General features: G+C 35.9%; 1 protein-coding gene across 2 annotated transcripts in view; it reads right to left on the bottom strand.

The window, feature by feature from the left end:
* The window catches only part of EXOC3L2 (exocyst complex component 3 like 2), a 640,637-nt gene that overhangs the window by 174,946 nt on the left and 451,011 nt on the right, over positions 1-14,680 (bottom strand). For both annotated transcript variants that reach the window (XM_044062610.1, XM_044062617.1), the window contains one exon: positions 7,842-7,942. In XM_044062610.1, coding sequence (XP_043918545.1) covers positions 7,842-7,942 — 101 coding nt within the window. The remainder of the gene's footprint in view (positions 1-7,841; positions 7,943-14,680) is intronic.

Below are 14,680 nucleotides of genomic sequence, written 5' to 3'. Positions count from 1 at the left end.
CGTTAGCCTAGTAACCTGTTATGAACCTATGAACCTATATATATATGTGCGCGCACACACACACACACACACACACGCACACACACACACACACACACATATATATATATATATATATATATATATATATATATATATATATATATATATATACATACATACATAAATATATATCTATGCAATGCTCTGAACAATTATACGAAATATATAACCAAAGCGGGTAGATTCACAAGCCACACATTTATTTACATTACTTTGTAGGACATTCTGGTAGTGAAAGCACACTATAATTAGAAATGCCAGATGACTTGTAGTAAAATGGATCCCTATGACTGAGTTTTCAGAAACTCGAAATTCATATGGTCGGTAACATGGGATCAAATTTCCAAAAACTCAAAGGTTTTGAAAGGAGATGGTGGTACAGCGCAGAACAGGAAATTTACCCTTTTCCTCAGTGTAGCAATCTCAGAGTTGGTATACTTAATTTGCAGGGGGTGTGGCATGCATGGGGGCTTGCCCACTACAAAACATTAAAAACATTAAAAAAGTTATGATTTTCAGAAACTCAGTCATATAAGCCCCACCATATGAATTCTGAGTTTCTGAAAACTCAATCATCTGATAGGGATCCAGTAAAACTGCAATTTACTTTTGATACATAGAAATGCACTAAATAACAAATAATTTATTAAACAGTGTCCAGTCAAAGATGGGGTGGGGGTTATTAACTCAGAATTCTGCTAGAAGAACTGCTCTTCCACAGATATTTCCCATCAGTTCAAAGTACATGTAACATGTTCGCTGAAGAATACATCAGAATTCCCAGTTTCAGCACCCTCACCATTTCAGTCATGATCTGACTGTATCACCCTAATGCACTAACTACTCTCCCCTCCTTTAATGCTACTGCTGCTACTTACAAACATCTCCCTCCTTTTCTTTTAACTGCTTTTAAAGTCCTACTAATACGCAATATTAAATACAGCTTTCAGCACTGTATCCTTGGATAATTGTACCCTGAGTTTGTTTCTTGCATATATTCTGTATCATCACTTACTTGTTCACCTTGTAATACATGCTGGTAATCTTTTTTTTTTAACCTGTTTAACTTGGTCACTGTACTTAATGTGTGTAACTCTTCATACTATGTTATCTTTGACTGATTTTATGCATGTATGTAACTTTTCTGCCTGTAAACCTTGCGCTTTTCCCTAGGGTCTCCTCTGAAAAAAGGCTGTTGCCCAGTTGGACTAACCCAGTTAACAAATGTCAAATAAATAAATAAAATAATTGTAGCATTTTTTTCTTATCATGCAGTACATTTTTTTCTTATTTGGATCAAAGACTGTAACATCTACACATTAGCAAACAATACTTGTTTCTTCCTGTATATTGCCCTGTCATACAAAAATGTGCAAAGATTTTGTGTTCTATGTTGATCTGTAAAAAAAAAAAAATATAAAAAAAAAAAAAAAAAAAAAACACTAAAACTGGACATATACAATGTCAAAATCCTTAGTTTTCTATACTTAGGAGCAATGTACAGCCAGTACACTAACTTTTTGTTTGTTTGTTTTTCACATAGAGTGATCAGTGAGTAATTACACAAGATGGCTGACAGGCACATGGGCAAACAAAACTCTAATAACTTTAGTACAAAATGTGCTGTGACTAGAAGGGGAAATGAAATAACTTGAGACACACATTATGATGCAACAGTAGAGTATAGATACAACAAGCCAAACCTGGGACATACTTAAAATATTTCCTGGAGTTATAAGTCAAGGTTTTTAAGACTTGGGCTCCATGTCATTGGCATGACCTGTACCAGAAAACCAAGTATTAGGTAAACAAGTTTGGGGCAGTGTAAGTCCACCCACAGTAGTGATACAACATTAAATTATCTTCCGCTAGTTCCCTCTCCTTAAACTGTGAAATCAGCATTTTAATTTGTAGACAAGTGCATGAGTTCAAATCCAGAAAACAATGGATCATTATCTGCATGCATATGTTGTGACTTACAAACTCAAACCTGCTGACAGCACTGTTATTACCTAAATGTGATTAGCTTATTGAAACTAAAGCTCTAAATGCATTTTTCAAGATAATTTTTTTTTAACAAAATCTCTGGGAAAAGTGTTTCTATTTTTAACACAGAATAAATCCCTTCGCTTCTCATACTTTTTTGAAAGGAAATGTTTTTTTTTACCTTAATATAATGTTAATTATATTTTGCCAGATTACATTTATAGTTTTATTGCTCTCTTGGGCAGTTGAAGTTCCTGCATAATTAGAGGACAGAGAAACAATAATGATCATTTATAAATGAGGGTCATGAATTCATCTTAGAAGACAAAGCCCAGGGCAGGCCTCAGTACACAGACATGGAACCTTGGCACATGTACTTTGTAATATAATGCTGCAGGTTTAAATCTCTGGCAGCTGACTAGAGTATTTATACCCGCAATAAGACATTTTCTTATACCAGCTGTCAAAGAAGTTAATCCATTTCAATTCAAATACATTGGCTGGCTGCCAACTGGCTTCAAATTCAAAGTTAGTTTACTATAAGATACTGGAAGAAGAGTGAAAGATGGCAGTAGTAGTATTAATGCTTTCCAGTTTATCTCACTTTCCAGAAATAAAAAAAAAATGAAGTTAATGAAGCTCCAGAATTCTATTTCTAGTAATGTGATTAAGTGATGTTTTTAAATACGATTCCTTCTGTGCGAGTTGTAATATAATTCATAATCCTGAGGATTCAGAGGGACCCACTGCTAGTAGTAGGAGTTGCAATCAAAAGTGAGTGCTCCCACAATGCAGAAAAATATGATTCAGAGACATGTTATAAGCAATGACAAAAGACCTCATTATTGGCTAATCTGCATGTTTCTTAATTGCACCTAACTACTGCAAGTGCAAATCAGCACTTTTCTGCAGTAGTCAACAATGGTGGACCATGCATTGCATTGGCACAGGCACAGACCCACTGAACGTCCCACACACACACATGCACACATTGAAACACACACACACACACACACACACACACACACACACACACACACACACACACACACACACACACACACACACACACACACACACACACTCCAACATGCCTTTTACCTGTCTCTGAGTTGAAGGAAAGTCCTCAAGGTCTCTTCTTATTTTTGTCCCTGCCCCCCTAAACCACAAATTCTCACAGTCAATCAGTAGTGCCAGAGTTTCATTCAAAGACATTTATGTTCATAGGTTCATACACAAGTACTAGGCTAGCTGATCTTGCAGGCCATGTTGAGCCTAGCCAATTTCTGTTAAAGGCAAGAATCAAACCCTGTATCTCTCTCTATGAGGTAAACATCTTAACCATTATACAAACAGTAAACTGGTAATAGAGCGACCAAGGCAGCATAAAAGGCAATAAAATCTCATCTTAAAAACGTTTTATTATATCCAAAAATATGAGGTAAGCGCTTTCGCATAAAATGCTTCTTCAGACCTTTAAAATACACACAATACAGCAAATATATATAAATAAAATACAATTCAAATCAACCAATCCCGATGTCATACTAATCAACTTAACCATTTTCCTTAAAATCACAGTATATATCAGAATAAGGGACTGACATATAATAAACAATACATAACTCTAGTGACAGTCTTCTATACATAATATACGAACATGAAAATCACAGCAGAGCAAATTAAACATTCAGCCTAGAATAACATTTACTTAGGAATCCTACGTTTTTTCAGAAATGGCTTGATAGATGCTCACTCATTCAATCCAGAACCTCTATCAGCCCTCAAAATAATCATCCAATTGGTTTCTCTGTACTCAGTGTGGTTACGAATATCACCCACACTAATATTGGGTGTTATAATATCAATAACCCTAAAAATAAAATAATGTATATCACCACACTCCATAACATGCTTTGACAAGGCATTATGTTCAGAGCCCTTCCGTATACTATAAACATTTACATTAAATGTAAATCTCCTTCCCAAGTCAGGGTGGTCAAACATCTCAGATGTATTAATTAACTCACAGAAGTTACAGTTGCCGCATGTAGACTTGGGAAGGAGATTTGCGTTTAATGTAAATGGGAATTGTAGGTCCACGAATGTGGTATATTTATCCGAGTGTGTTTCCTGTAAATCTTTCTACGTAGGGAAAACCAATAGGTAATTATGGGAAAGAATAAGAGAACATGTTTACAGTATACGGAAGGTTCCTTCCTATTACATCTCTAGGAAACCTTGCACTTCTGCGCAGATGGCATACAAAAACCAAGTGTACCACAAGTCCGATAATGGCTTTAAACACAATTATAAATCTAAAGCTATATGACCTTTTTCATGTTACTCAAAATACAATATCTCACTAATGCAGTTAGAAAGTTTTTAATAAAACAGTACTGAATAATTTAATGAGGGGGGCATGCTCCTACAGTACTGCAGATTTATATAATTTGATATGGTTTGTTAAACTCCATCCATCGTGAAATATTATGAACAGATTTCCAATCACAACTACTTGTTATGTGTTCTCAAACTGAATGTCAAAACCTCTTGTGTACTGCTTTTGAGGTAAATTTCTTGACAGCTATTTTCCAAGCAAATAACAACTAGTGTTTGATCAAAGAACTGATCTTAATACTCCATTTTATTCTTATGGAAGTCTTTGTACAATATCAATAAACTGCATGTGACTCAAAGATGACACTAAATTTGCTCAAATGGATAGAAAATATTGTCTGTTGTCCATATATATATATATATATATATATATATATATATATATATATATATATATATACAGAGGATCACTACTAAATCTCGAATTACGGAATCTCGAGACTCTGAATCCCGAAGACCAGAATCTTGAGATTCCGTAACACTGAAAATAAAAAACAAACTTTTTTAAAGCATATGCAGGGGGGCAAGCTGTGCCCCCCATACCCCCTGCAACTTAAATGTACTAACTTCGAGATCACACCATAGTGGAGTGAACGGCAAAATAGTGCCGTGCAGAGCGAAACGGAAATTGTGCCATTCACTCCACTGTAGTGTGATATCGGAGTTGGTATATTTAAGTGCAGGGGGTGTGGGAGGGGGGCTTATATGTTTCTAAATGTTTTTTTTTTTTTTTTTTTTTTTTACTTCGGTATTACGGAATCTCAAGATTCTGGTCTTTGAGATTCAGAGTCTTGAGATTCCGTAATTCGGGATTTAGTAGTGATCCTATATATATATATATATATATATATATATATATATATATATATATATATATATATATATATATATATATATATATATATATATATATATATATATATATTTCATTAGCCAAAGATCCTCTGTGTTAGTCTGTACTTCAGAAAAGTAGATACCAAACAGGAGAGGACCTAGGACTGAACCCTGTGGCACTCCACGTTACTGGTCTGAAGTCAGATTTGGAGTCTGTTACTTTCACAGTGTGGGTACTGTCAGTGAACCAGTTGGCAACCCATTTTGTGACATAGGTATTTATACCTAGTTTAGTGAGTTTATCTAAAATTCCAGAGTGGGGGATGGTGTCAAAAGCCTTGACAAGATCTAGATAGGCTCTGTGAACCACCTTATCCTCATCTACAGCTTTGTTGACTGCTTCAAAGAAGTCTATCAGGTTTAGGAGACATGATCTGCCTTTTACAAACTGGGTGGGGTCCAGAGTTTGGAGATTACTAATGTCTTTGTGTCTAAGATCCATGATGATACATTCCATGGCCTTGCAGACCAGGCTCGTTAGGCTACAGGGGTGGTAGTTCCCAAGGTCCGTGGTGGCTCCCCCTTTGTGGAGTGGGATAACCATCACTGTGCACCATTCAGTGTTCACAACACCTGAGGTGAGGCTATGATTGAACATGTTGCTCAGGTGGGGTGCCAGTTCATTCTGCAGTTCATGTAGAATACAGCCAGGGATGTTGTCAGGTCCCATGGATGCTGTGTTCTTTGCTTTGGAGAGTGTGGATTTTATCTATGCAGCCGTGATTACAGGAACGTTGCATTCTACCGGTATAGAGATGGGCCCTTTAGGGGTGAGAGGGGGGTAAAGTTAGCACTGAACCTATCTGCCAGAATGTTGGCAATATCAGTTGGTTCTGTACATTTAGTGCCATTGTGCTGTAACTCAGAGCAGATCTGAGTGTTGCCATTGAGATTCTTGACATAGCTGTAGAATGCTTTGTGGTTGTCTTTAGAATCAGTGGTGATTTTGTTTTCGTAACTAGCTTTGGAGGATTTTATGAGGGATCTCAGCTTCTTAGTGAGGCTGACCAGGGAGTTCTTCCAATCATGGGATTTTACTCTTTTTTTGCAACAGTTTCTTTCTTCTTTTGCAGAGTTTGTTTATGGCAGGGGACCACCAGATTGGATTCCTTTTTTTGAAGGACAGCATCTTGGTTCTGTTAGGGATAACACAATCCATGCCATCATGTAAGTGCTTATAAAGTGCATTTGTGTAGGATTCAGCAGTCGTACCTCTACTGTTGTCCATCTGCATGGGTGTCGTGAAGTTTGCCACTTCTGTCTTAAGATGTGTGAAGCTGACTTTGGAGATATTTTTTATGGTGGTTTCCCTACTGAGGGTTGGGGGCGGGATGTGGATGTCTAGGGTAATTAGCTTATGGTCGGATCTGACCAACAAGGAATTGACCTCTGGTGTGGAACACCGGTCGCCTATGTTGGTAATGACCAGGTCTAGGATATGGCTGCCACTGGTGGGGGTGTGGATAAGTTGATCCAAGGCACTGGAATTTATGAATTCCAGAAAACATTGAGAAAACGAATTGGTACATGAGTAATTTTCCCAGTTAATGGTGTGCTAGTTGAAATTGCCCATTATTAGGGTGTTGGGTTGTACCCTAATATTTTCCAGTGTATCAAGAAATGAGGAGTGAGAATCCTGGGGCATGGTAGGGGATCTGTAGCAAGTTACAATTTGGATTGCAGTCTTCCCCAGAGTTAGTTGCACTTGGATAATCTCAGATGCATTATGCTGAGCAACTAGCCTGGAGGTGTGGATATCCTTAATGAATATGGACACGCCTCCACCTTTAGTGTTTCGGTCCAGGTTAGGTGGCCGAAAGGTGTGGAATGAGTTATGGCCTGGTAATGCAGGGGTGCCCTCTGGAACCTTGAACCATATATATATACATATATACCATATACACACACACACAAACACATACACACACACACATTAAATACCAATTTAAATTACTGATTACATAAGAAGACGGAAATGTGTAGAATTTCAACATTTTTTTTTTGCTTCTTGAGACCTCAGATGGTTGAATTATAACCTTGTTATACAAGAAGACAAATGGATAGTTTTAGAAAATATGAATTGCTGCTGTTTACAAACAAGTCTAAGTTGTTATTCACATAATACCCAAATACTGTTTCTATTTTGGCTAATGTGCAAACACATACATGCTCTGGATGCAGTCTGATGCTTAATGAATGAGCAAGTTTTGAATAACCTGATGTTATTAATTACTTCTATAGTGCCAGGATTTATGCAGTGGTATTATGCTGAAATTTCATATTAAAGACATTACTTTCTTTAAAATCACCTTTACAGTTAAATTTTAATGTTTTTACCATATCATATAGTGAAAAAAAGCTATTTGGTAAGAATATATATTTTCATCAAGACTGTTTCTAGCAAGCAGTTATGTTCTGACTTAAGATACACTGAGTTACATAATTCTGCACATCACATCAACATCATTGCTCAGATTACACAGTAGAAGTAAAATATGTAAGGAAAGGTAAGGCAGTACCATTGCAGGAAGTCAGTTAGGCTGCTAAGGCATCCGAGTGCAATTTTCATTCCCAGTGGTTTTGCAATAGAGACAGCTTTATCAACATGAGTTCTCAGTGTCTGTGTGAAACAAAAGCCATCAAATGGGTAAGCGATACTGGTGAGAAAATACTGTCTGATTACTTACATTAACCATGTTTTCATTGAAGATTGAGATGAACATGCATGAACATTGAGAGCAAAGCCCAGGCTGCTAAAAGAGTCTGTATATGCAGTAGATAACAACACTGTTATTATGCTATACATTTTATGTAAACACCTAAGTATTACATGTGAATTTAACACCTGAAATCTGCCATTGCTGTTTCCTTATATGACAGAGTTGCCATGGAACGTTTTACAATGTAGAGGAACCATCCAACTGCTGTCTGTAAATGATACATTCAACAAATTATTTGAATTAGTTTATTGAGTGCTATTTTGATCATTCAAGCTTACTGTATATATTTTTTACTCCTGGAGATGTTAAACTGTCCAAAGTAAATAAATATTTTCATTTGCACTGTGGACCTTGCCTCAGGTGACTGATTTAACCAAGCCGACAGGTTCAGCAAACAGTGTTCCATGGTACAAGCTGAACAATCACTATAAAACGTACGCATCACAGCAGGCCTAGGATGTGACTGAACACTTCAATGAAAACAACTCAACAATCCAAATAGTCACAATTATGAAAATGAGAAAAAAAAAGATTTATTTCTGAAAATCTTTCTTCTCAAAAATCAACATATTACAACAAAATGTAATAGCATCAAAATTATTTCTTATGGAAGGCCAAATATTCCACATCCCTGACATCCACAAATTCCATAAGCCTACTCTTACCGTCCAGAATATTGCTAAATATAAAACTAATTAAAATTCCCAAACTTAAACCTGACCTTAAACATTGATAAACCTCCAACTGTAATACAAACCTAAGTGCCGAACTTAAACTTTACTCTAACACTAAACCTATAGCTAAGCTTTAGGGTTCACCTTATTCCCAACTTTAAAACTAAACTCAGCAGTAATCCTGAATCAAAACTTAACCCTAAATATAAAAGTAATCTTTAACTTAACCATAAATTTAAATGTAAACCTAATATAGACCAGTTCTGACGAAATGTTAAAGCAATGCTTTGGTTTTCATTACACTGGATGTTAATCCTATCTGTCACCCAAATCATAGCACTCCGCAGGCAATCTTAACTATAAACTCTGATTTGTACAAGTACTTTAGTAGCAATCTTCAATCAAATGTAATTTCATTTAAATGCAGTATTAGAACAAATCAAAGTCAACAAAAAGAATATGAGCAAACTACTCTTGACTAAACGGCTTGGAAATGAATTGCCCAAAAGATTAAATAAAGCAATTTTGCAAATAAAATGTTATGAGTTGGATTCCTAAGAGAAGCATCGTTAAATAGCAGATAGTACAACACATAGTCCACTATTGACTAAATGTGCTAGTCTCCCCCCACCCCAGTTTAGCTTTGTACCCATAGCTGTTCCAGTGATGAAAAAAAAATGACAGTTAAATATAAAGGAGCCCAGATCAGTTTTAATGCATAAACGTCCTCCTGCATATATTACTTTGGCACAAACAAAACATTTCAATAGATGACTGAAGAAAATCAGCACAAGCATTGTGGGAGTACAACACCGATATCCAAAAGAGGCGAAACACACAAATCTGAAACGTACAGATATATTACTATTTTCAGTACATTATGACAGCAGTACAATGCATACTCCACTTAAACTACTTAGCCACAAAGAACCTACTAACCAGCAGTGAACATGACTTTAGAACAGATCGCAGTACCCAAACCCACTAGTAAAGATCACAACAAGTCGCACCATATAGATATTGTATTTCTTGATTCTTCCAAAGCCTCAAATGTAATGAAGCATAATTTACAAGAAAATGAATTACATTCCTCAGCCATCCTGTGGTTATGTGATTTGTTTGTTATCTGTTAACATTACAAGTAGAAAGCTTTATGTAGAGAACACATTGCAAGCAGTAGCTTGAAAAACCTCAATGACTCACTCCTATATATCAAACATGTGAGCACCTGAGTTCTCAGTCCTTAGTTCATTAGTCCTTTTAGTATTCCAAAACTCAATGTATAAATGCACAAAAGGCACTTGTTTAATACAATATGCCGATGACTCAATGCTCTGTTAAAGAGCAAATACTTTATGTCTCTGTTATTACAAAAAGGTAATATACTGTAGCTTTAGCAATCTTTTCAACTGGGTACAACAAAAAAATGTATCATAAATTAGTGAAAAATTATTACATTTGGAAAATGTAATGAAATCAAGAAATAATCAGCAAAAACATTATCATTTGAACTTCAAGCCTTACTGAAACTGCGGCCAGCTAGAAATACTAAGGTATCAAAGCCAGCATTGTAGATGATACTGCTTGGATACTTGTGTAAATATCCCACAATTTCTTATGCTTCCTGTTTAATGACTCATATACTGCTTAAGGTTCTCATGCATTTACAGACACTGATCATTTAGTATCTCATCTTATGACTTTGTTTACAGTCACTATTTAAACTTTTATTAATTCGATCCTGTAATTGCTTAAGTTCCTTTAATATCCTTAAGTTACACTGCTCACTGTCTGGGTCACTGCTCAACAGACTTCTCACCTGACTCCGTTTTTGGAGGAAGATCCTTATTTTTAGACTTGATTTACTCCAGCACATGATGCCATTATTTTTAGAGGCGTGTACCTATTTTCAGCTATATTTATCCATTTACACATTTTTTTCTGAATCCCCTTCGTCACAGATAATGTTTAAAGCTGCCTTGTTCACAAATAATACACTGCATGACCAACATACTAGTGGTACCAATAATTTAATGAAAGAGGACTCAGACCTTAAAACCTCCTTTTTTCAAAAGCAAACATAAATAACCTTTGTGTTAGAAATCTGCAACATAGTTGATTAAAGTTTACAAATTTTATACTGTCTCTTTTGACAATGTGGTTATATATTTTTTTTAATTTTGTTACTGTTGTGTATTTCTGATGGTCTTTTGTACTATTTGGTATTCAAACACTATGCTAACTAATGTCCAGATTCAAACACTATGCTAACTAATGTCCAGATTCAAACACTATGCTAACTAATGTCCAGATTCAAACACTATGCTAACTAATGTCCAGATTCAAACACTATGCCAACTAATGTCCAGATTCAAACACTATGCTAACTAATGTCCAGATTCAAACACTATGCTAACTAACTAATGTCCAGATTCAAACACTATGCTAACTAATGTCCAGATTCAAACACTATGCCAACTAATGTCCAGATTCAAACACTATGCTAACTAATGTCCAGATTCAAACACTATGCTAACTAATGTCCAGATTCAAACACTATGCTAACTAACTAATGTCCAGATTCAAACACTATGCTAACTAATGTCCAGATTCAAACACTATGCTAACTAATGTCCAGATTCAAACACTATGCTAACTAATGTCCAGATTCAAACACTATGCCAACTAATGTCCAGATTCAAACACTATGCTAACTAATGTCCAGATTCAAACACTATGCTAACTAACTAATGTCCAGATTCAAACACTATGCTAACTAATGTCCAGATTCAAACACTATGCCAACTAATGTCCAGATTCAAACACTATGCTAACTAATGTCCAGATTCAAACACTATGCTAACTAACTAATGTCCAGATTCAAACACTATGCTAACTAATGTCCAGATTCAAACACTATGCTAACTAATGTCCAGATTTTTGGCTTTATGTACGTGTTTTTCAAGGGCCTTTGTACCTATTTGTAATGTCTGCAGTGTGAGAATTATGCTGTTCAGCCTTTAATTTTTTTTATGCACCTTTTTGTAACATTTTCTTTGCTGTTGTGTTTGTAAATATTTTTTACCTTTACTGCCCAGGTCATGGCTGAAAGGGGTCTTTTGGGCAAACCTACCTAAATGGTTAACAAATCAAATGAATAAATAAATGCAATGAAAACTCAAATATTCAATATAATATAGACAATTAAGGAAGTCGATAAAAAACTGGGAGCCCTGCATAGGATAAAAACTTATTTACTTCCAAACTCACTTCTTCCTAAGTCATTGTAAAGAACTTAAAAAAATGTACTCAATAAAATCAAAAATGCTTAAAAGAAAGTATTTGGAATAGATGTGGGTCAACCATCTGCTTCCAGTCTCTGTCATAGACGACAGGACCTTGGCCGGATGCCTGCCTTACCAAAAATCTTCTTGGGTTTACACACAAACTTTCCTGTCTGGACTTACTTACCACATTGTCATGGTACACACCAAATGAAAAACTCAAAACTTTAAATAACTAATTACTGAACAAATGTAAAACGTATCCCAAAGCAGGTTCAGATACCTAGCTGATTCCTTTCTACAACACTGAAGTCTGTTAGTATTAACTTACAGTATTACTCTCTGCAGCTTTGTTTCAAACCTCCTGCAAAGCCCTCTTCATTTAATGTTACTCTTTTTATAGTTGTGGTATAGTATAAATAATTCTGTCTCTTTTCATGCTTATAATTACACACTTTTACTTATATGAATAATTCTTGCCTGGTACAAGATTACATTCATCTAATTGATAAAATTTGGCTTTGCTGTACTGACTATGCTTCACACTCATCATATATAGTGTATTAAATACATATGAGTGCATTCCAGGCTTACTTTGCATACAATCTATTGTTTTAGATATATATGAGTGCATTCCAGGCTTACCTTGAATAGCATTTACTGTATTGCATATATATGAGTGCATTCCAGGCTTACTTTGCATAGCATATACCATATTACATACAATATGAGTGCATTCTAACTCCTTTCCCCTACCCACTATCCAACCTCCTCTTTAAAACTCCCACAGATCAACTATATATTATCATACATTACTTACCAACTCACTGCCGCCTACTCCCCACTGTCCCATCTATACCCACTAACTCTCCCCTGGACTAAGTTGAAAAGCTTTCCCTTAAAATGTCACTGCACCTCATATGAACTTGTCTATATGCTCCTCCTTTTTCAGTTTTTCCTTTCCTGTCTTATCTTCAGTACATCTTCAAGATTATCTCTACTAAACATACTGTGTGAACAACCATTATATGTTACTACCTGCTATACTTTTAATTGTATGTCTAAAGCTCTATGCTTATGTAAATATCTTATGCAATCATATGTTACTGTCTGCTACATTTTTATAACTGAATGTGTAAATATCTTATGTATAGTATGTTAGCAATTGTTCTGGAACTTTTCTCCCTGGGCCTCCACTGAAAACGGATAGCTCTGTCTAGTCAGACCTCCCCAGTTAACACATGTAAAATAAATAAATAAATTCCAGGCTTCCTTTTGGTAGCATGTACATACATATGAGTGCATTCCAGGCTTACTTTCCATAGCATATACCGTATTATATAGATATGAGTGCATTCCAGGCTTAAATTAAATGCTATTACTTCTGCAGTTTACTTAGCAAGACTACATTAATGCAAATTTGCAATGAATAAGTCTCAGCTATACTCTTCATTACAATTGTATACTATTCTCAACTTATCAACTCATTCAAAAGAACTGTTGGCATTTCGTTGAATCATTAGTACTCTTGGCATTCAGTTTTGGTTAAGTGTATCCTTGTATAAATTATATCAACCATTTTTGTAATAATTCATCCTGTCAAAAAAGAGACACATCAGTAAATTGCTGCCATATCTTATATTTAGATTTGCCTTTTCTCCAGATCACCTCTTCTTAGTGCACTAGTTTAACGTGGTAAAGCCACAGACTTTTCACATCATTTATAATAACAGAAAATTAAGTGTCCCCAGGCTAAAAGTCCTGTGGAACCCCAACAGAGACTTTAAGTTGGGAAAATGTATTATATCAATTCTGTTCATGCATTCATAAGTATACATTAGGCCAATGACCAGCAGGGTCTTTATAAACCGAGCAATGCAACACAACTTAATGGCGCCCAGTGTAAGATGTGCATCTTAATTGGAGGAGGGATGTATGTTAGGAGAGGTATGTTAGTCAGGAAGTTGTTAAAAAGTTATGTGGGGGTGTGTTAGGGAATGTTTACTGTCAGCCTCTGTCTATAAAAGACATGGGAGGCCATGATTTCCCATCCAGTGGTGAAGTATAGGTTTGAATAGGGATAGGGGTGGAATCTACTTCAGATGAATGGAAGCCTATTCCAGAACATAGGGACCCTTTGAGACACATACCTGTTTCACCAGCATGTTCTGTTTATGTCACAAGCAAAGTTCACATCTCTGCACCTAGCGTTCCCAGTGCTGCTCATTGTGCAGATGTGCAAATGCTCCATCAGGGCTGGATCTGAGGATGCTTTACATGCCAAGCACAGATCGACTGTCAATAACCTATAGGAGACTGAGTACAGAGACACGGGCCTAAGGCAATTGGTATAGGACAATATGTTAATACTCTGGATTCTCTTAGTGAAGAACTTCTGTGGACATTCCAACTGTTGCATATACCTAGTCAGGTACATGCAGAAGGGGCATTGTACACAATGATGGCTCTGATAATGGCAGAGTAGAGTGGTACTATAACTTGTAAAACAAAAAGGAATGCTCAGTGCAGAAACTGTTGGAAATGAGTAGTCTTTCCAAACAACAAAGCCTGACAAGGCTTAAAACAGTAATCGTTTAATAACAAGTAAGTTAACTTCCATACATGCAACTGACAGTAATCTTCTCCTTATCGAGTCTTTTGAATGGGGCATTTGTGGGTC

The sequence above is a fragment of the Protopterus annectens genome, chromosome 1.part0 (assembly GCF_019279795.1).
Source record: "Protopterus annectens isolate FY-2018-M chromosome 1.part0, PAN1.0, whole genome shotgun sequence".
Classification (NCBI taxonomy): Eukaryota; Metazoa; Chordata; order Ceratodontiformes; family Protopteridae; genus Protopterus; species Protopterus annectens.
This window is presented reverse-complemented; position numbering and strand designations above follow the sequence as displayed.